The 23,681-nt window shown below is 45.2% G+C and overlaps 1 protein-coding gene and 1 long non-coding RNA gene across 2 annotated transcripts in view; one reads left to right on the top strand and one right to left on the bottom strand.

Annotated features, from left to right (window-relative positions):
* The window catches only part of LOC309378858, a 230,243-nt gene that overhangs the window by 144,216 nt on the left and 62,346 nt on the right, over positions 1-23,681 (top strand). Inside the window, exon 2 of the long non-coding RNA XR_014172210.1 lies at positions 13,966-14,343. This is a non-coding gene — a long non-coding RNA (uncharacterized lncRNA). The remainder of the gene's footprint in view (positions 1-13,965; positions 14,344-23,681) is intronic.
* On the bottom strand, positions 14,471-14,963 carry LOC309378825 (uncharacterized protein). The gene has a single exon (XM_081927530.1). The coding sequence runs from the start codon at positions 14,890-14,892 to the stop codon at positions 14,479-14,481; it is 414 nt and encodes a 137-aa protein (XP_081783656.1). The 5' UTR covers positions 14,893-14,963; the 3' UTR covers positions 14,471-14,478.

Genomic DNA, 23,681 nt, shown 5'->3' with positions numbered 1-23,681 from the left:
CTGTATTCACATCATGGTGACTAATGTGTAGATTTTCTTCTGCAGCTAGCTTGAGCATAAGCCTAATGCTTTCATACCTCACTGTGGGTGAGTAGGTCTCGTGATAGTCTTCACCTGGTACCTGAGCAAATCCTCTGGCTACCAATCTGGCTTTGTGTCTGACTATCTTGCCATTTTGATCAGTCTTCGCTTTGAAGACCCATTTGCTTCCAAGCAATTTCATTCCTGGAACTACTGGAACTAGGTCCCATGTTTTGTTCCTTTCCAAGGAATCAAGCTCAGCCTTCATGGCATTTAACCATGGCTCAGCTTCCTTTGAATCCAAATCCTGGATTTCTTGGAAACTTGAAGGTTCAAAAACCTTCTTGGAGCTTTTAACAGCTGTTACTGCTATCTTAGCAAATTCATCAGCAAATCTCTTTGGAGGTCTGCCTTTTGTGGCTCTCTGTGACCTACGAATTAGCCTTAAGTCTTCAACACTCTCCTCTTCCTTCTTAGGAGAAAAACGACCTATTGTGAACAATGGTTCCTCCAATTCTTGATCAGAGCTTTCAGAGGGTCGCATAGAGGCTTTCGCACTCTTGAAATCCTCTGAATCATCTGATTCAGTTTCAGACTCAGAATCAGAACCTTCATCAGTGGGTGTGGGTTGTTGCAGTTGCTTTTGACTATCCTCAGTCTCATCACTGTCATCAGGATAACATTGGAAAATTCCCACATTCTCCCCCCACTTGGCATTGTACTCAACACTTCTTGTGAGCTTAATCTCCTTAGAGTCAGTCATCATTATTCTGTAAGAACCTTTCTGATAACCTAGAAAGATACCATGCAAACCACGCTTGTCTAACTTGGAGTGTTGTGGTGAGTGAACCCACATGTCAGAACCAAAAATTTTCATGTGTTTGATGTATGGCTTCTTGCCAAACATCTTCTCATAGGGGGTACAACCAATCGCTGAAGATAACCTGCGATTATAACTGTAAGTGAAACATGAGAGAGCTTCGGCCCAATAACTCTCTGGAAGATTTGCATCATGCAGCAAGGTTTTTAACCCTTGAAGCAATGTCTGATTTGCTCGTTCCGCAAGTCCATTCTGCCATGGCGAGCGAGGACTAGACAAATCGTGTTGAATTCCTTTCTCAGCCAGAAAAGCTTCAAACTGCTGAGAAGTGAATTCTCCCCCCCGGTCAGTGAAAAGAATCTTTATCTTCTTACCATGCACATTTCCCAACCAAGCACAGAATTCCTTGAACCTAGGAAAAGCCTCTGATTTCTGCTTGAGATTATACACAAAAATATACCTGGAAAATGCATCAACGAGAACCATGAAGTACCTATTTCCACCCAAAGAGGGCGCTAGTGGTCCAACCAAATCAGCAAGAATAATTTGGGATGGTTCTGTAGCTTGCCTACTAGACACCTTACCTTTCGCAGCCATTTTCACCTTGTTTGCTGCGCATGCCTTGCACTTCATGTGGTACCTGCAGGGTTTAATAGTCATACCTTCAACCAAGGCAGGCATTTTAGATACTGCCTCAAAATGCAAATGACCAAATTTCCTGTGAAAATCGTGAATACATTCTGCATGCAAACTTTTGTTAGAACCTGCAATGCAACAAGTGTCATCCTGCACAACATCATCATAATACAAAAGAAACAAACGACCAACAAATTCAGCATACAATTGATAATCATTTTTCTTAGTGATGATGCATCTATTGTTCTTAAAGGAAACGTCAATCTTCTTCTCAATCAGCTGTCCAACGCTGAGCAGATTATGTTTCGCATCCGGCACATAAAGAACATCCTGTATCGATAAGTCCAAACTGTGAAGAACAACAGTTCCGTAGCCTTTACTGGGGATTGTGTGGTCATCCGCCTGGTGAATCGCACCTTCCTGCGGTGTAAAAGACACGAACAGTCTCTTATCGTTGCACATGTGATGCGTCGCCGCTGAATCAACAACGAAGAAAGATCTAGACGTCTTCTGGACCTCTGCAACCTTTGGAGCCTTTGGAGCGTAGCGTGAGACCATTGCCTTGTGCTGCGTTGTCCTGGACACTGGACCTTTGCCTTTGCTCTGGCCTTTTCCACGCGATGAGCTTTCGCTGCGCTGCTCTGTCTTGGCCCTGGGATATTTGCATTCCCTCTTCATATGGCCTAGACGTCCACACGAGTAGCATTTCACTGCCTTCAAAGCTTTGGCGCCATCTGGTGGTTCCACTGCACTATGGGATGACGTCTGTGAAGTCTCCCCATTTCCCATGCAGCCAGCACCCCGCCGATCTGCTTCATTCTGAATCATGGCAGTATCACAAGCTACTGTGAGTTGAGCATTTGGCTGATCAGTGGTATCAAATTCCCCACTTGCCTCATCCAGCCTTCTGCAGCTAGCCATCATGACTCTGGCATTTGCCTCCTGCATCATCTCTGCTGCTTTAAATCAGACTGCTTTATACATGCTGCGTTTGTGTACAGCTGCTTCAATCCAAAAGCAAAATCAAAACAGCCTCTGCCTTGCGAGCATGTGCCGCTCTTCTGTTTAACTGCTTTGTTTATCTGCAGCTGCTTCAAACTGCATTCCAAAAGCAAGTTCAAAAGCGAAAGTCCCCAAGTGCTTTCTCTATGCTGCGCTAATTTCTTGCTGCGTCACATCTGCAGCTGCTTTATTCCTACAGCATTTGTAAAAGTTACTTTCGATTTCCCCAGCATAAGAAACTGTTTTCTTTTAGCCTTTTGCCTGTGCCACGGCAAAACCGGCTATAAAAGTTCAAAGTCCAGCCATAAAGCCATTAATTAGAAGCTGGCAGGCTGCCCGGAGCAGTAGCACATACCTTCATCAATCATTTTGACGCGCAGAGCAGATACCGTCCGATCCGTCTCTCTGCCGCTGTTCTGAGGCTTTGCCGGCACTTCGTCTCTTTGCTCCTTTGTTCCTTTGCCAGGAGCCCGACTTCTGGAGTACATTCTCAAAACACTGCGTTTTTCTGGGCCCGGAACCAAATGTTGGGGATAAGCAGTGTCCAGTGCACAGCGGAATGATGAGAAGTTTGTGCCAACATGCTCTATACTACTTTATTTACAGTTCAAAGCTGGTAAGTTACAGAAAAACATCTTCCCTCTGCATGTGCAGAGAAAGCGTCATCTCTCCTCTAAAGCACGGAGAGAATCACAAACTGAAACTGCAAAGAACAGTGAAAAACAGGAAACCAGTGTACGTCATATCCAGTCTCCCGTTCCCGTGGGAAAACCTCCAACAGTACAGACTCTGTGGAATGTAAACACCTGTCTCGTGACAAGCACTTCGCTGCACAGAGAAGAAAGCAGAAACCAACATCTACTTCTGCTTCATTGAAAATGCAAAAGCCTTTTACTGTGTCGACCACAGCAAACGATGGCAAGTTCTTAAAGAAATGTGAGTGCCTGATCACCTCATCTGTCTCCTGAGAAATCTCTATGTGGCACAAGAAACTACTGTTAGAACTGGATATGGAACAACTGATTGGTTCAAAATTGAGAAAGGAGTATGACAAGGCTGTATATTGTCCCCTTGCTTATTTAACTTATATGCAGAATTCATCATGCGAAATGCTGGACTGGATGAATCATGTAATAAAAAATTTAAGGTCTTATATATATAATAAATATTCATAAATGTACCAACCAAGCACATACATAGATATGTGGACCACATGTCTGGAGCAGCACAGGAAGACCGCCCTGAAACCATTTAGACTCCCCAACTGACCAAATGTTTTCTCTGCAAGGAGGGAGCGGGTGAGGGAACCTTCCCATTGTCTCAGGAATTGGGAAATCACCATCTCAAAGGAATGGCCAGACTACCAGGAAAGGGAATCAGATAAGGCATTATCAGATAACCTGGCAGACAGGAAAAACGACAACATTCAAATTTCTGTTGCAAACCGCCTTTTCTGTGATATAGGTATGATGCAGGTATGATGTTTGTGGGGGGTGGTCTTGGGTTACACCCCTTCTGTGATGTATGGAGGGGTGGTCTGGAGCTCCAGGGCAGGGAATTTATAATGTGTGTGTGTATATATATATATATATATGCAGGTTTTGGTGTCCTCGGGTGTCTTCCCGTGTAAAAGTTGGGGTGTCTAGGCGACGTTTCGACGAGGTCTCACTCGTCATCTTCAGGCTGGTGCTTTCGGCTTCTAAGCCGAAAGCACCAGCCTGAAGATGACGAGTGAGACCTCGTCGAAACGTCGCCTAGACACCCCAACTTTTACACGGGAAGACACCCGAGGACACCAAAACCTGCATTCCTGTACCCGTGAAAATCTACGAAAGCATATATATATATATATATATATATATATATATATATATATATGCAGGTTTTGGTGTCCTCGGGTGTCTTCCCGTGTAAAAGTTGGGGTGTCTAGGCGACGTTTCGACGAGGTCTCACTCGTCATCTTCAGGCTGGTGCTTTCGGCTTCTTGTTACTGGAACAGAGCAGGATCTCAGTGTTTGAGTTCCTATAAATACTGTTGAGGGGGTGTGGTGTATAGCCTCCAATGTTCTGGGCAGAGAGGAAGTTCCCAGGCTAGTGTGCCTTTTCTTCTTTTGTTCCTTAATTACTTGAGGGATATCTTGAGTGATTTCTTGAGTGATATCCTGAGTACCACTTAGGTGGGTCATTAGGTGTGGATTGGTTGCTAAAGTCTTTGTGTCTTGACCTCTTGAACTTTGTGAAGAGTTTTTCTGAGAAGATGGCTGTACTGCACTTAGTTGTGCTCTGGCTTGGCTTCGTGTATAGGGGCGAGCTGTGGTTTTGTGGCCTGTGTCAGCCAGATCTGTGTAGGGATTGCAGGGGGGTGCAGCATCCGGAGGTGCCACCATGGTTTGGCTACTGGATGGTGTCTGTAATTTATCTGTGGAGAGGGTCTGGGTTTGGGTTTGGGTCTGGTGTGGTTGATTGGTGATGGCGTTCTGTGTGCCTCTGGATCTGGTGTCAGTTTTTGTGGGGAGGGCTAATTTCCAGATGTCTGGCAAGCGGGATGTGTCGTCACGCTTGTTCATGTTGTGAGGGTGTTTCTCTATCTCGATGGCTTCCATGATTATTCTCTTGTGGTGATGTTCCATGTTAAAGAGCAATTTGGAATCTGCAAAATTAATTTCGTGTCCTGTTTCTTTCATGTGTTGGAAAAGAGAGGAAGTTTTTTCTTCTTTTTTGACGGCATTCTTGTGTTCTGCGATACGTGCATTTATTCGTCTGTTTGTTTGTCCAATGTACGTGGCTGGGCAGACTTTGCAGGGTATTTCATAGACCCCTTGGTTTTCCAACTGGATTTTATCCTTGGGGTTTCTGAGGATATTGGCTATTTTTTGGTTGGTGCAAAAGGCTGTTTTGATATTGTGTTTATGGAGGATTTTGCTAATTTTATCTGTAGTGCCCTTGATATAAGGAAGGAGGGCCATGCCATTGTTTTCTTCTGTGTCTTGGTTTTTGGGGGGTGTTTCTTTTTGGATTAGCTTCGTAACCCTGTTTTGCTGGTATCCATTGGCAATTAACACATTTGAGAGATTCTGTAACTCAGTTGTCAAGTGGTCTTTGTCAGCCAGGCGTTTGGTTCTGGAGATGAGAGTCTTGGCTACGGAGTTTATTTGTGCAGGGTGGTGGTGTGATTGTGCATGTAAGTAGCGGTTGGTGTGTGTTTTTTTCCGGTAGATAGTGTGTCCTAGGGAGCCATCAGGTTTTTTGTAGATTAGGACGTCAAGGAAGGGAAGTTGGTTGTTGGCTTCTATTTCCATAGTGAATTGTATTTTGGGGTGTAGGCTGTTGAGATGTGTGAGGAAGCTACCCAGTTTTTCCTTCCCGTGTGGCCAAATTACAAAGGTGTCGTCAACATATCTGAGCCAAAGTTTGGGTTTGTGTTCTGACTTGTCTAAAGCATTGGTTTCAAAGTGTTCCATGTACAGGTTTGCGATGACCGGTGAGAGGGGTGGTCCCATAGGTGCTCCTTCTATCTGTTTGTATCTTTGTCCATTGTGGATGAAGTACGTGTTGGTTAGGCGAATAAATGCACGTATCGCAGAACACAAGAATGCCGGACATCTGGAAATTAGCCCTCCCCACAAAAACTGACACCAGATCCAGAGGCACACAGAACGCTATCACCAATCAACCACACCAGACCCAAACCCAGACCCTCTCCACAGATAAATTACAGACACCATCCAGTAGCCAAACCATGGTGGCACCTCCGGATGCTGCACCCCCCTGCAATCCCTACACAGATCTGGCTGACACAGGCCACAAAACCACAGCTCGCCCCTATACACGAAGCCAAGCCAGAGCACAACTAAGTGCAGTACAGCCATCTTCTCAGAAAAACTCTTCACAAAGTTCAAGAGGTCAAGACACAAAGACTTTAGCAACTAATCCACACCTAATGACCCACCTAAGTGGTACTCAGGATATCACTCAAGAAATCACTCAAGATATCCCTCAAGTAATTAAGGAACAAAAGAAGAAAAGGCACACTAGCCTGGGAACTTCCTCTCTGCCCAGAACATTGGAGGCTATACACCACACCCCCTCAACAGTATTTATAGGAACTCAAACACTGAGATCCTGCTCTGTTCCAGTAACAAGAAGCCGAAAGCACCAGCCTGAAGATGACGAGTGAGACCTCGTCTAAACGTCGCCTAGACACCCCAACTTTTACACGGGAAGACACCCGAGGACACCAAAACCTGCATTCCTGTACCCGTGAAAATCTACGAAAGCATATATATATATATATATATATATGTATGTTTTCAAATACAAAAACAAATTTATATATTCCATACATCTTAATTACATCTTATTTCTCTTTTTTGACTTCCCTCAATTTGTCTGCCATTCCTTCCTATTACTTTTTACACATTTCTGCCCTTTTAACCCTTTCCCCTCACAGAGCTTCTTTAAAGCTTAGAAACGTAATTTTATTATCACTCAGTTTTTGCAAATATTGGATAAACTTTTCTCAATCTTCTGTAAATCTTTGATCTCATCGATTCTGGATCCTTCCTGTCATTCTGTCCAGTTCTGCATAATCCATCATTTTAGTTCTCCATTCTTCTATCGTAGGTAATTCCTCCTGTTTCCATTTCTGGGCCATCAATATTCTAGCTGCTGTCACTGCATATAAAAATAACTTCTTTTCTTTCTTATTTATCTCATTACCTGTAATGCCTAGTAAAAATGCTTCTGGCTTCTTAACAAATGTATATTTCAACATTTTCTTCAATTCATTATAAATCATTTCCCAAAAGCATTTTACAGTCTTACATTCCCACCACATATGAAAAAAGGTACCTTCTTTTTCTTTACATTTCCAACATTTGTTACTTATCTTATACATTTTTGCTAACTTCACAGGTGTTACATACCATTGGTACATCATTTTCATAACATTTTCTTTTATAACTGTGCATGCAATGAATCTTAAACCATCTTTCCAAAGTCTTTCCCAATCCTCCATTTGAATATTATGCCCTATATCTTTGGCCCAGTCGATCATAACTGATTTTACCTCATCCTTCGTACACCATTCCAGTAATATCTTATACAATTTTGCTAAATTCTTATAATCATTGTTCAATATTTCTGTCTGAAATTTTGATTCTTTGTCAGCAAACCCCCTCTGATTTAAATCTTTTCTAAACATCTCATTAATTTGAAAATAATGCAGCTAGTCATTCACATAGTCCTTAACTTCTTCAAATGATCTCATTTCCCATTTCCCTACACTTTTACACATTAACTTCTCATATGTCACCCAACCCCCTGTCATATTGACTTTCTTCACACTTATCGCCTCCAAGGGTGACAACCAATATGGAGTTTTTTGTTCCAACAAGTTTTTATATCTTTCCCACACTTCAATCAAAGACCTTCTTATAATGTGATTTTCAAAACCTTTATGTACTCGTCTCTTGTCATACCACAAATACGCGTGCCACCCAAATCTATTATCAAAACCTTCAAGATCTAACACATCCGTGTCTTCTAATTTCATCCATTCCTTCAACCAACAGAGGCAAGATGCTTCGTAATACAGTTTCAAGTCTGGCAGGGCGAAGCCTCCTCTTTCTTTTGCGTCCGTCAATGTCTTAAATTTTATCCTCGGCTTCTTACACTGCCAGATATACCTTGAAATTTCTCGTTGCCAATTTTTAAAAATCGCTGCCCCTTTGATTGCTGGAACTGTTTGAAACAAGAATAACATCTTCGGTAGCACATTCATTTTTATCGTTGCAATTCTTCCCCAAAATGACAATTTTATTCTTCCCCACACCTCTAAATCCCTTTTGATCTTATTCCATGTTGGAATATAATTATTCTGAAACAAGTCAATACTCCTGGGGGTTAACCAAACTCCTAAATATTTAACTTTCTTTACCACTTCTATTTCAGTTTGCTGCTGTAATCTGTTTACATTCTCCGAATCTACATTTTTAGTCATTGCTTTAGTTTTTTTCTTATTCAGAATGAATCCTGCCAACTGACCAAACTGGTCCATTTCTTTCAACACTTCTGTTACCGTGTTCATGGGATCTTCCAAAGTTAATACTAAGTTATCCGCAAAGGCTTTAACCTTAAATAATAATAATAATAATAATAATAATAATAATAATAATAATAATAATAATAATTTTTATTTATATCCCACCCTCCCCAGCCGAAGCCGGGCTCAGGGCGGCTAACAACAATCAAATAATCAAACAGTCAAATAATCATACATTCTAAAAATATTTCATTATAAAAATTAATTAAAATCAAATTGATGGCAACCAATTAAGCAAAATTCTGTGTAGGTTGCCAGAGGAGGGAGTCAGGCTGCGCCCTGATCAAAGGCCTGGTGGAACAACTCTGTCTTGCAGGCCCTGCGGAAAGATGTCAGGTCCCGCAGGGCCCTAGTCTCTTGTGACAGAGCATTCCACCAGATTGGAGCCGCAGCCGAGAAGGCCCTGGCTCTAGTTGAGGCCAGCCTAACCTCTCTGAGGCCTGGGACCTTGAGGATGTTATTATTTGCAGACCGTAGGTTTCTCTGTGGGGCATACCAGGAGAAGGGGTCCCATAGGTACGAGGGTCCTAGGCCGTATAGGGTTTTAAAGGTTAAAACCAGCACCTTAAACCTGATCCTGTACTCCACCGGGAGCCAGTGCAGCTGGTATAGTACCAGATGAATGTGATCTCGCAGTGAAGACCCCATAAGGAGTCTCGCCGCGGCATTCTGCACCCGCTGGAGTTTGTGGGTCAGTCTCAAGGGCAGCCCCACGTAGAGCGAGTTACAATAATCCAGTCTGGAGGTGACCGTCGCATGGATCACAGTGGCTAGGTCAGGACGAGAGAGATAAGGGGCCAACTGCTTAGCTTGGCGGAGATGAAAAAATGCCGCCTTTGTTATAGCTGTAATCTGCGCCTCCATAGAGAGGGAGGTATCGAAGATTCTTTTCTACCCACCGTTACCCCTTTTATCTGATCATTACTTCTAATTACCCTTAAAAAAACTTCCAGGACCGTGATAAATAACAGAGGTGATAAAGGACATTCTTGTCTTGTTCCCTTAGTTATCTTTATATTTTCCGTCGTCACATTATTAACTATTAATTTAGCTCTTTGATCCATATATATAGCCTTAATACCATTTAAAAATGAATGTCCCACCTCCATCATTTCAAAATTCTTTAACATAAATTCCCAAGAAATATTATCAAAGGCCTTCTCTGCATCCACAAATATTAACATCGCTTGTTTGTCATTCTTAGCATTCAGGTATTCCAAAATATTAATTATATTTCTAATATTGTCTTTCATTTGTCTACCTGGCAGGAAACCCGCCTGATCTTTATGTATTAATTCCTTCAATACTATTTTTAACCTGTTTGCAAATAATTTATAATCATTGTTCAAAAGCGAGATCGGCCTAAAATTTTTAACCTGATTTAGATCAGAGTCTTGCTTGGGTATCAAAGTGATGTATGCTTCTTTCCATGTTTCTGGTATTTCTCTGTTTAGTAAAATGTTGTTCATAACTTCTTTTAATGGGACAAGTAGGATGTCCTTCACTTCTTTGTAATATCTTGCCCTTAGTCCGCCGGGTCCCGCTGTCTTCCCACTTTTTAATTCTTTTATTGCATTTCTAATCTCCTCTAGTTCTACCTTTTCATTTAATTTTCCTCTTTCTTTTGTCGGAATTTTCTGCACCCCTTTTTCTATTACGTATTCCTCTATTTTTTTATACTGACTTTTCTTTTCTCTTGTATAATTGTCTGTAGAAGTCCACAAATCCTTTTCTTATCCCTTTCGGATCTTCAATCTTATTATCTTCCACATTTATTCTATGAATAGCATTTTGCTCTTTCCTTTTTTGAATCTTTTTTTTATTAAAAAAAATTATAATATATAATTTTTTTTATATAAGGGCTGGCACACCTTGGTTGGGGGTCCTCCTCAGGGGAGCACCCTGTTGCAGCAGATCAATCAAGATCAGGCTTACTAGCTGCTTTGCTTCTCAATATTCTCTTGTTGGCCTCAGTTGTTTTCTCCTACCGATGGAGAACCTACAAGGGACTCTATAAAGGGCTCTTGTGTCCCCCATAAGGGAAGAAGGGCAGCTTTTGTTTACAACAGATGGCACCCCAGTTGGGACCTTCGGTTCCCAGATTCAAGGGGGGCAAGGAAGGACTAGTGATCCAGCACGCAGCAGGTCATTTGCCAGGAGGAGCCACCAGTCCTCTAGTGACCCCAGGGTCTGGAAAGAACTGGAGTTCCAGTGGGGCTAACCAGAGGAAGCAACGCTTGACCAGGCCGGCCTCAAATTGATTTATTTTTTAATATAATCTTTATTGATTTAAATTACACACATATATAAAGGATTTGCAATCTCATACTGCAAAAAAGAAAATTAATGAAAAAACAATTAAGAAAAAAGGAAAGAAGAAATTACAGAAAAAGAAAGAAGAAAAAGCAGATTTATGTGCATAAAAAAAAATCTTCCTAATTAAATAAAAAAGACTTCTGACAAAACGAGTCTTCCAATCATTCTCATTGTACTGTTTATACTGCCGTTGTTTTCCCCGCACAGTTTTATATTCTTTAATATTGTTCCCGTCTACTCCACAAACAGTATTTGTTGTGTTTACAAGTATCACTCAAGTTCTGCTAATATGGTGTGGTTGGTACAATATGATCTTATAGAATCCTTAAATATTCTCCCTTCTCCAAGTATTTTCTGGTTCAATACTCCTCTAACTCTTCCCGTCAGTTTTGCTAGCTGTAAATATTCTAACATGAGTATATGGCTTCTCTTGGTGATGTCCACAAGGGTATTTTTGGCTCAAGTAGTCCTTTATATTTATTCCAGATTTTATATCACGATTTTCTTATCACATGGCTCAAAAATCCCCTGTGGACCTTCACTTTTTCGTACATTAAAGAAGCGTGCCATCCAGACCGATTCTTGTGGCCTTCCAAGTCTAAGAGGTCCGTATCTTTTAGTTTAATTCAGTCTTTTATCCAAACCAATCCTGCCGCCGCATGGTAGAATTGCAAATTTGGCAATGCAAAACCTCCTCTCTCCTTTTTATCTGTTAATAACTGGTGTTTAATTCTCGGTTTCTTTCCACTCCATATAAATCTAGATATTTCCCTTTTCCACTCCTTAAAACAATTCATTCCTCCTAAAATGGGCATTGTTTGGAATAAGAAAATCATTTTGGGGAGGATATTCATTTTCACAACCAAGACTCTTCCTCAGAGTGAGAGATGGAGTTTGGTCCAGGCTTCCATATATATTTTTTTAAAAAAACTTTCCATACTTTGCTAGAATCATCCTCATATAAATTTAAACTTTTATTTGAAATGCAGATTCCTAAGGTATTTAACCATGTTTTTAATTTCCAGGCCTGTTTTTTCTTGAAGTTCTTTTTTTCTTCTTCCATTGTGAGGTTTTTTGTCAGTAATTTAGTTTTTTTGGAAGTTTATTTTCAGCCCCTGGCCGGCCATAAATTAATCTAGCAAAAGACCCTGGGATGGCCAGGAGCAGCACATGCGGACGTGAGACTAGGAATGGAGAAGATTGTGGGCGGGATTCTCTGAAACACCCAGCAACCCAGATTCTCATCCTTTGCTGTCTCTTTTGCTTACGGTCTTCACTCCCAGCCTTCCTGGCAAGAGGTCGCTAGGAGGGGGAGGGAAGAACGGGAGAATTGGGGTTCTGCAATTAGAGGGGCAATTAACTGGAAGGGGAGAACGCCAATCAAAGCTCTCATTCCCTGTCGGGGAACCTGAGATCTGAAACTTTTCCTTTTTCCCAAGGAAGACGCCCCAAGGCTGGTTCAATGGCCAGTTTGGATAGCAAGGGACTTGGGCTCGGTTTCCAATTTCTCTTTTTCTCGTAAATGCAGCTGCACTGGCAGCATCAAGATCCAGAAGGAAGTGACTGGTGCGCGTCAGAGCGCAAGGGCGTTTACAGCTCCTTTCCGTTCTCTCTGGAGCAGCCGGATTTGGCACTGCCTGGCGTCCAATGGTAAGGGACTCTTTTCCATTGCGTGTAAGAGGCAGAAAAGGTTTGCTGGGACCCCATGGTAAATAAAGGGAGGGAGGAGGACTTTGTAGAGAAGACGAACGACTGTCAGGTCAGGAAAGACCTGGGAAAAGGCTAGTGGGTTTTTGCTTTGGATGAAAAATGGGATCCCTACATTCTAAGAGTTCTAACCACCAGACTCAAAGGCATGTGCTGGTCGCAGCAGGAGGGGGGGGTCTCCCTGGATGCTTCAGCAGCCGGCCTCCTCTGGGTCTCCTGGCCCCCTCCTCTCCTCCCTCTGAGCCCGAACTGCTCTCTGCCCCAGACTCTTCCCGTTCACCAAACCCTGTTTCCTCCTCAGCTTGCAACACTTCCCCTCCCATTCTGCTCCCTTTTCTCCTTCTTTCTGCTCATCGCCATCCCACCACCAGGAAGGCAGCCCTCCTTCAGAAACACCAAGAGAGTAAACGGACAGTTCTCTGAATGGAGAGGAGCAGAAAGCGGAATCCCCTCAAGATCTGTATTGGGACCTGTGGCTTTTCAACTTGTTCATAAATGATCTAGACTTAGGAGGGGGCAAAGTTTGCTGATGGCAGCAAATTGTCCAGGGTTGTTCAAACAGAGAGAGATTGCAAGGAGCTCCAAAGGGACTTCGCCATACGGGGTGAATGGGCAGAAAATACAGTTCATTATCAATAAGATTAAAGTGATGCATGTTGGGACAAAAAACCAAACACCTGTTAATATCATGTACAGGCTCATGGGGTCTGAACTGGATTTCCCTGTGTGCTCTAGACCAGGGGAGAGGGGAGCTGGTCGCAGCAGGACGGGGAGTCTCCCTGGATGCTTCAGCAGCCGGCCTCCTCTGGGTTTCCTGCCCCCTCCTCTTCTCCCTCTGAGCCTGAACTGCTCTCTGCCCCAGCCTCTTCCTGCTCACCAAACCCTGTTTCCTCCTCAGCTTGCAACATCTCCCCTTCCGGTCTGCTCCCCTTTCTCCCTCTTTCGGCTCATCCCCCCCACCAGTCCCCAGGCTCTGAGCCTTCTTCCCTTGTGGTCCCCCAACTGGTGCCTCCCCCCCCCTCACCAGCCAGTCCATGACAACAGCAGCAGCTACAGCACTGTGGTCCTCTGGTGGGAAAACTCCTGAGTACATGACGGAATCAAAAATTCTGGGACTATGGAAAAATACTATCTTCCTCAAACCCCAGAATGAGCAGGAGCTCTGGGGTTGCCCCATGGGGTTCATGAATGCAGATGAGCCCCCCAGGAGACTTCCCTGGTACCTGCAGCCCCTCTTTCCCCCTCTTGAAATTAGGCTGGGGGGGAAATCTCCCATTCAATTTCAGTATTTCAAGTTTTCTTCAGAACGCGCAGGGCAGGAGGCAGCGATGAAGTTCTGGTGAAGAAGCAATGCTTGGAGATCATGGGGGGGTGACAGAGTTTGGTGCAAAAACCAAAGGTGCTTTCATCTAAAATTATACTCACCATTGTGAGATGTTGCCTTATTTCATTATTATACAGTTTTACATATAAACACCAGAACTTCACATATACCTCATGCTTTTAGGAATAATTTCCTGCTGAGTTCATTGCTCAGAGTGGACTCTGAGAGGAAGACGTACCACACTCCATACATCTAAATGGGTTCTCCCATGTGAGAGTCCTGGGATGTTCCTTGATCACTCTATTATAAATAAAGCACTTTTTGCAATCTTTTCATTTAAACTGCTTCTCCCCTCTGAGTTTGTTGATGGTTTGAAGGGTTTCAACTCTTAAAGTTCTTCCTGTCCATAAGTCTGTTGATTTTGAACTTCCACTAAGAGTGAACCTCTATCTACATTCCTGATATTTATATGGTTTGTCTTTTGTGTGAGTTTGTTGACATAAATCAAGGGTTCCACTCGGACTGAAGCTCCTTCCACAATCCATACCTTTAAATGGTTTCTCCCGTCTGAGTCGGTTGATGTGTTCTAAGCTTTCCATTATCACCAAAGGTCTTTCCGCACTCCATACATTTAAATAGTTTCTTACCTATGTGAGTCTGTTGATGTATTCTCAGGTTTCCACTATAACTGAAGCTCTTTCCACACTCCACACATGTAAATGGTTTCTCTCCTGTATGAATCCGTTGATGTCTTCTAAGGTCTCCATTCTGAATGAAGCTCTTTCCACACTCGATACATTTAAATGGTTTTTCCCCTGTGTGAGTCCGTTGATGTAATCTAAGGCTTGTATTACAAAGGAAACTCTTTCCACACTCTATACATTTATGTGGTTTCTCCCCTGTGTGAGTCTGTTGATGTTTTTTAAGTGTTCCACTCTGACTGAAGTCCTTTCCACACTCCATGCATTTAAATGGTTTCTCCCCTGTGTGAGTCCGTTGATGTGATCTAAGGTTTGCACTCTGAGTGAAGCTCTTTCCACGCTCCACACATTCATAGGGTTTCCCCCCCCCCCATGTGAGTCCATTGATGTGTTCTCAGGTTTCTACTATCACTAAAGCTCTTTCCACACTCCATACACTGAAATAGGGTTTCTCCCCTGTATGAGTCTCTTGATGTGATCTAAGGCTTGTATTACAACGGAGGCTCTTTCCACACTCCATGCATTTAAATGGTTTTTCCCCTGTGTGAGTCCGTTGATGTCTTCTAAGGTTTCCACTATAACTGAAGCTCTTTCCACACTCCACACATGTAAATGGTTTCTCCCCTGTGTGAGTCCGTTGATGTGATTTAAGGCTTGTATTAAAAAGGATGAGTCCGTTGATGTTGTCTAAGGTGTCCACTCTGACTGAAGTTCTTTCCACACTCCATACATTTAAATGGTTTCTCTCCTGTGTGAGTCCGTTGATGTGATCTAAGGCCTGCATCGTGACTGAAGCTCTTTCCACACTCCATACATTTAAATGGTTTCTCCCCTGTGTGAGTCCGTTGATGTGATCTAACGCCTGCATCGTGACTGAAGCTCTTTCCACACTCGATACATTTATATGGTTTCTCCCCTGTGTGAGTCCGTTGATGTGATCTAAGGTTTGCACTCTGAGTGAAGCTCTTTCCACACGCGATACATTCATAGGGTTTCTCCCCTGTGTGAGTCCGTTGATGTGATCTAAGGCTTCCACGATCGCTAAAACTCTTTCCACACTCCATGCATTCATAGGGTTTCTCCCCTGTGTGAGTCCGTTGATGTGATCTAAGGCTTCCACGATCGCTAAAACTCTTTCCACACTCCATGCATTTAAATGGTTTCTCCCCTGTGTGAGTCCGTTGATGTCGTCTAAGGTCTCCACCCTGACTGAAGTCCTTTCCACACTCCATGCATTTAAATGGTTTCTCCCCTGTGTGAGTCCGTTGATGTGTCCTAAGTTTTCCATTATGACTAAAGCTCTTTCCACACTCCATACATTCATATGGTTTCTCTCCTGTGTGAGTCCGTTGATGTTCCCTAAGGTTTCCACTGTAACTAAAGCTCTTTCCACACTCAATACACTTATATGGTTTCTCCCCTGTGTGAGTCCATTTGTGCAATTTAAGGTTTCCACTCTGACTGAAATTCTTCCCACACTCCCTGCACTTAAAACATTTTCTCTCTTTGTGAGTCCTCTGGTGTGTTCTAAGTTTTGCATTGAAAGAGAAGCTCTTTCCGCACTCCATACCTTTAAATGGGTTCTTTCCTTTTTGTGTTTTTTGATGTGAACTATGTGTGCTCATTCAGTGAAGCATATTCCACATTTCACACATTTTAATGGCTATTCCTAATGAAACGAAAGGTGCTCTGTCCCCTGCAATTCTGTCTTCTCCATCCCCTTTTTCAGAGTGGGCAGAAAGGAAATCCTGTTTGGGTTTCAAGAAAGAGAACACAGGAAAAAAAGGACACATCAACCTCCATTAGCACCTTCTCTTATTTCAACATCTCCTACATTCTCCCATGTCCTACCGATATTCCCAATTTTTAGGAAATGAAAATGGTATGATGTCAAATGGTAGTAATGCATCAACAACCTTTCATAATCCCAGCTCGTCTTTAATAACACAGCATGACCTTGGAATACTGTTGTCCTGTGGGAAATCCTTTCAAATCAAGTGTTTGCCCCCGTTTCCACTTCTAGTTCTTCATGAATCACCTGCACATTCCCACTGACCTCAGGAGGTCCATATGGATTATTTTGGGAGACCCAGGCCTACATCTCTTCCAGGGACTGTGGTCTGGGTCAGTCAGAGAACTAGTGACAAGGCTTGGTGCTTGGGGTCAGCTGAATGGGTGCTCAGGGAAGCTCCTGTTCTTGGAGATGGACCTCCATCTACATGCCTCACATTGCATGGAGAGAGCAGGAGAAGCAGAAGGAGAGCAGATGTTAAATGGGAATTCCAGGCGGAAACACCCACCCCATTGGTTCTTTATAATGATGATGTGCTGCCTGATCCTGTGCTTGTCTTCTGACAGAGGACTATCCTAATCTGGCACTGAAAAGCAGGATATTCAAGGCAAGGAGATAACTGTACTTAATGGTAGGTAGCCATATTGGTCTGACACAGTTGAAGTAAAAAAATTAACAAAAATAGTCCAGTAGCAACTTAGGGTCTTGGGAGAAAAGTAATGACAAACCTAGACAGCATCTTAAAAAGCAGAGACATCACCTTGCCAAGAAAGGTCCTTATAGTTCAAGCTATGGTTTTCCCAGTAGTGATGTATGGAAGTGAGAGCTGGACCATAAAGAAGGCTGATCGCCGAAGAATTGATGCTTTTGAATTCTGGTGCTGGAGGAATACTCTTGAGAGTCCCATGGACTGCAAGAAGATCAAACCTCTCCATTCTTAAGGAAATCAGCCCTGAGTGCTCACTGGAAGGACAGATCCTGAAGCTGAGGCTCCAAGACTTTGGCCACCTCATGAGAAGAGAAGACTACCCAGGAAAGGCCTGTTGGGAAAGATGGAGGGCACAAGGAGAAGGGGACAGCAGGGGATAGTTTTCTCGAAGCTACCAGCATGAGTTTGACCAAACTGCGGGAGGAAGTGGAAGACAGGAGTGCCTGGCATGCTCTGGTCCATGGGGTCACAAAGAGGCGGACACGACTAATCGACTAAACAACAGCACCTTAGGGACCAACTAAGTTTGTTCTAGGTATAAGCTTTCGTGTGCATGCACACTTCTTCATATAGTGAAGGGTAGTAGGAGATGGTAGCAGGAGTACCTTTCTGAGAAAAACCCCAGCCCACCCTCTCACGATATACAAGGGTCTGGTGACATCAGTTTCAGTGTATCTGAAGAAGTCTGCATGCACACCAAAGCTTATATCTAGAACAATCATAGTTGGTCCCTAAGGTCCTACTCGACTATTTTTTAATTTTTTATTTCAACTGCATCAGACCAACACAGCTACCTACCTGAATCTAGACGTCATGGGGCATTGGGGAGCAGTAGTTCCTTTGGTGGGGGGCATGTCCTGCACCTTCTGGGGTCATTTTTGCACCCTTGGTGCCCACCCTGCACTGAACTCTCACCTGTGGCTTCCAGAAGCTGTCAGCATGCAACAGGGCTTCAAGCAACAGCTTCCACCGGCCGGCTAAACCAGGTGAGGAAAGCTGGTGGGTCTCATATCCTTGGGGGGCTGGGGAATTCTGCTGCACCTGAAGTCAAGCCCTGGTGGATGGAGAGGAGGAGAACAACCGTGAATCCCACAGTCCAGAAGGCAGATTCTGCCCGTGTGGAAGAGGAACGAGAAGGGCAGAGGGGGCACGTCCACCTGGAGGCTTGTGATCTAGTCCCAGGGTTACTCTGACATTGAATTATATATAAATTACAGTATTGAAATGCTCCTGCTCCCACTTCCTATTCTGATATTACTCTACTCTGCTTGTCTGTTTTTTACTTGAGTGCTGTCTTGGAATGCTAAGTCAGGGATTTACTGTGAGTTACATTTTTGCTATTTTTTGGATCCTGTCATGCTTTTCTGTCTTCAGTAATAAATTTCAAAGCTGAATTACTTTTTTCCTGACCATGTGTGTTTTCCTACTCTGCTAACTATACATCGATCATTATGGAGGAGCCAGTGGCGTAGCGTGGGGGGTACAGGGGGCGCGCGCTCACACTCGCAATGCTAAAATCCACGGGTTAGGGGCACAAATTACTTGCCTTGCCCCGGGTGCTGACAACCCACGCTATGCCACTGAGAGGAGCAAGATCTGCAACCTCAAGCCCTCAACAGCCTCGGCCCTGTGGACCTGAAGGAGCATCTTCACACCTATCGCTCAGTCCGGACAGGGAGGTCCACCTCCGAGGGTCTTCTGCTGGTTCCCTTGCTGTTAGAAGTGAAGTTCCAGGGAACCAGGCAGAGGGCCTCCTGCCCCATGGAATGCCCTCCCTTCCAAGGGCAAGGAAACTGGCAACCATCTGACATTTAGAAGACAGCTGTATCAGGAGGTTTTTAATGTTGGATGTTTTACTGTCTTGTATATGTACTGTAGTGATACGGAAGGAGAAGGGGGGGTACCTTTCCTCATCTCCTCCTCTTCCACAAAGGGGGCCCGAGGCGATGACCTCGACGGCGCCCAGCTCATGAAACCCCACACTGTTGCACAAGCACCACATTATACCCCTTTGACCTTATAAAATGATATTCTTCCCTTCTATAAACGGGCGAAATAAGCCCTTCTTTCCTAAACCCTCCTTTCGCTCTATTTTAACATGGGTTGACCGTATCAAACTGCATCCTCCATTGACTACAACGGCCGCGTCTCAGCCAATCAAAAGCATGCATTCCCCTGCAGGAGCTAGCTCAGGGAGCTCTTGCACGCCTCATTTAACCTCCTGACAAGTTGTTGACGGCTCCCCGCTGCGAGAACAATGGAACCGAAACCAGCGACCTTGTAAAACTGTTACAATGTATCCATTTGTTTCCGCTTCCAATATACAATATACACTTGACCGGCAAGGGGCTGAGAGCTTCGGAAAATGATATAAAATCAACCAAAGCTTCGATTTTCTCCATTTAAACGTCGTTTTACTCTGTTCCCTCTGGACTCCATGTTGCTGCCCCACTTCCATAATCTCCTGAGCGACAGGTCACGTACTCAGGAAGACCCTAATCCGGTCGGATCGCTCTGCCAAACCCTTCCTCCGGGCAATGCCAGGTGGCAGACGATGCATATCTACTCCATTGTCTCGCCATCACCTGTACTCAGGAAACGTTTATCCATGTTTATCTATACATATCCCTTACTCTGCATATCTCCCCCTCCCTTCCTGGAATGCTGATCCATGTAACCCCACCTGTTTGTAATATATTCATGACGTTTTCCCGTGTAACCCAACCTTTCCATAATGTATTCATGACGTTTTCTGCACTGTATTCTGGGACTTGGAGGGAACTTTTAAAAGTCTATGTCACCCCATTCTAGGGGTTCAATCCCACTTTGAACCTGTTGGCCAATAAACTCGGATCTCCACATCTTGCTCCGTCTCCGGCTGAACTCACTTCTTCCGCTAGGACCCGCGGACTCAGTCCGACGAGCTGGGTGGCAGGACAACTCCGCACCCGGAATTTACCGTAACATTTGGTGCCCGAACAGGGACGAGCGGTACTCCCGTGTTGCTGACCGGGCCCCCCGAAATCTTCGGCCGGCTCCGGGCCATTTTGCCTGGGAAGATCCTTTGGACTTCTGGCCATCCTCCGGGCGGTAATCGAACGTCCCAGGGGTTCAGCCGGGGAGCAAAGGGAATCCAGCCGGCTTACTCAACGATCCCGGGATCGCCGTAGAAGACGCGTGAGTATAGGAAAAAGAAACCCAGTGCACTGGTGGGAAGGGGGTGGAAATCTCCTGGCAACTGAATTCTCTGCCCTCCTCTCTATTGATCTTTCTTGCCTTTCTCTTGGTCCGGTTGGTGAGAGAGACCGAGGACCGCCGCTCGACCCAAAAGGGGGGTTCTGAGCTCTATCTCTTTCTCTAAAACCTCTCCAGCCAGCCGCACCAATTGGGAGTCCGAAAGTAAGACGGAGAGACCTGACTTGAAAAACAGCCGACTCTCCGCAACGGACGTCCCAGTTGAAAGCAAGGGGTTGGAGTTCTTCCGAACTTCCCGAGCGTCCTCACCGAGGAGGCAGGAAGGGGTCTGGCTTTCTATCACCAATCCCAGCCGCACCGGTCGAGACACGTAACACGTGTATCGTGCGTGAGCCCGCTTCTGAAAGCAAGGGGGATTTTCTGTTCGAACTCTGTCCAGGGATCACCCGATCTGGCACCGCATTGCGCGGGCGTTCAGTAGGGCCCCTTTTCCTGAGATTGTGTCAATAGGTAGGAGGTTGCCAGGAGGGATAGCTCATGAGGAATTGGGCGGGATCGGCAGAGTGGAAAAGGACCCCAGGTTATTGACTAAGGAAATAGGAAGGAATACCGGATAGCTAGAGCTCTTTAAAAAACCCTCTAAGGAAGTTGCCAAGCGACTAAAGACCCCTCTTTACTATAAATCCCGTATTAAGTATATCAATCTCCTAGATATACCAATCCTTATCGCCCTTTCTCTTCCCTCTTTCTGTCTAGACACGCGTAAAACACCAAAATGGGTACCCAGGCTTCCAAACACGAGCGGGCTCACTCTGGGAAGAAGGCTTCTAGAAAGCCATCTCAGTCTCAGAAGGACCCTGACTCTCCTCTCCAATTTGTCATCACGTATTGGAAGTCGATTCCTGGCCACAAATTATTATCGAAACAAAAATTAGAGGACCTCTGCTCTGAAATCTGGCCCGCCAGTACCGCCTCCGCCAAGCCTGAACTGCGTTGGCCGGCAGGGGGTTCGTTCAATGAAGAGCGCTTGAACCACCTAAAGAAATGTTTGATGGAGGAAAAACCCCGTCAGTTGGAATACCTGGCCACCTTTGAGGCCATGATGGGATTCCTCCAAACCCCGAAGGGAACAGCATCTTACCAACTACCTATATTGAATCCCGGACGACAGCCCATGCCCCCCCCCCCTTATGAAGGGCACTCCGTAGATGATGATGTACAGCGGGCCCTGATTCCCTTCTACTATAGGGGACCGCCGCCGTCTAGAAGTAACTCGAGTAGTAGCTCAAGCAGTGATGAAGGAACAGGGGATGAAGGGGGACAAATAAGTGAGAATAAGAGAGTCACGAGGCTACAAGCAAAAAAGGATCAAAGGGACCCTGGGCAGGCAAAAACTAAAGTAAACCCCCCAACGCTTCGCTCCACAATTGAAGACTCCGTACAAACCAAAAGAAACCCCCCCCTTCAGAAGCCAGAAAGAACCCTCTCCCCACGGAATTTTGGGAACTTGCAACTGAATTCCCAGATCACGGTGCGGGAGCTCCAGGAACTTCTGAGCTAGTGAGCTCTGCCGTGAGTCCAACCGCAGTCCAGATGCCCTTGAGAGCCTTGCCAATCCCACCCCTCCAACCCGATGGACCCCCGCGGATGGTTTATACACATCAACCCTTCTATACCTCCGATCTCGTCACTTGGTCAAACCAGATGCCCTCCCTGAGGGACGACCCCGACAAATGCCACCGCCAGATCAGCGCCATCTTTTCCACCCATAAACCCACTTGGCCAGACGTCCATGTCCTTCTGAACGCCCTCTTTAATGAGGCAGAGAAGGCAGATATTCTAACAAAAGCCGGGGAAGCACTAGAATCACCCGATTACCAGAGGGGACGACCACAAGGATTGGAGGCTCTCACAGCACAGTGCCTCCGAGTAGAACCTGCATGGGATTATAACACTACAAATGGGATCTGGTATTTAAACCTGTTTAAGAAAGCCATCTTGGACGGCGTGAAGGCCGCCGGGCAACGCACCGTTAATTGGACCAAAGTCCAGACGGTGATGCAGGGGCCGAACGAACACCCATCTGATTATTATACTAGGTTGGTGTCTGCCATCAAGACATGGGGGGGGGGATAGATCCCGAAAATCCGCAGCACGAAGTAATCGTTAAAGGTTTCTTCAAGGATCAGGCCTGCCCAGACATAAGGAAAGCCCTGAACCTCCAGATTGGATATGATGGAAAGAGCATAAGCGAAATCTTATCCATTGCAAAATCTATCTACAACTCTCGAGATGAACGAAGGAAAAAGGAAACAAAACCCGAGGTCGAACAGATTTTGGCCTTAAGTATGGAGGCTACCTATGGCCCTTACCGGGGTAGAGGTCTCAGCCGAGGAAGGGGGGTCCAGGGTGGAGGACCCCCGAATCCGTATAGACAATGGGGACCAGGCAACGGAGGGTGTTTCTACTGCCAAGAGGAGGGACACATAAAAAGATTCTGCCCCTACCTCAACACACCATCTTATGGGGGGCAAGACTCTAGGCCATTTCCTGCCCGAACAAACCATCCTCCTTTTCCCCCGCAATCCAACCTGACCCAGGGACTCATTAATCACTCACCGGAGGGCTACACTCCGCAAGTGCCTCCGAACCCAATGCCCCCGACTCAACGACCTCAGACAGGCCCACGAACCCAAATGGCAACAATAAACGCGCCTACTCACCCTTGGTCAAATGCCACTGCTCCTCCCTTGCACCCCCCGAACCAGCCATCACCCGATGATCAGGACGCCTACTGACTACTGGAAGGGGATCCCAGTCTAAGTCCAACCCAAACCATCTGCCCCGTGATAACTTTGTCACCTGAGGATCCTGTCTGTACTATTGAGATCGACGGCCACCCTTACCAATGTCTACTGGACACTGGGGCCACATATTCCACCCTAACCGATAGTCACCTGGAACCAGGGACAGTGACCAAGAAAGTAATGGGACTAGATGGGATACCCCGCACCTGCCCACTCTCACAACCGGCCAAAGTCACCCTTGGACCCCTATTAGCAGAACACGTCTTCCTCTTAACTAGCAGCCCTGTTAACCTCCTCGGCAGAGATCTCCTTTGTAAACTCAACGCCACCATAAAATGTTCCTCGGACGGCATCTACCTATATATGCCTGAGGACTCCATCCCCGCGTTCCAGGGTATCGTACAGGAAGCAGAAGCGGACCGTCAGTTTCCCGAACTCCCTCCGGAGTTGGAGAATGAATTACCCCCTTCCTTGTGGGGGACTGAATCGACCTCTGTCGGACTCCTAATATCAGCCACTCCCGTTAAGATCACCTACAGAACCGACCT

Source organism: Podarcis melisellensis (assembly GCF_964234715.1).
Source record: "Podarcis melisellensis genome assembly, chromosome: 10".
In the NCBI taxonomy this organism is placed as follows: domain Eukaryota; kingdom Metazoa; phylum Chordata; class Lepidosauria; order Squamata; family Lacertidae; genus Podarcis; species Podarcis melisellensis.
The sequence above is the reverse complement of the archived record's forward strand: the minus strand, read 5'-3'. Positions and strand labels throughout refer to the sequence as shown.

Bases quoted from the DNA above. Each gene is read 5' to 3' on its own strand.
- LOC309378825 (XM_081927530.1), bottom strand. From the start codon at position 14,892: ATGGAGTGTGGAAAGGACTTCAGTCAGAGTGGAACACTTAAAAAACAT.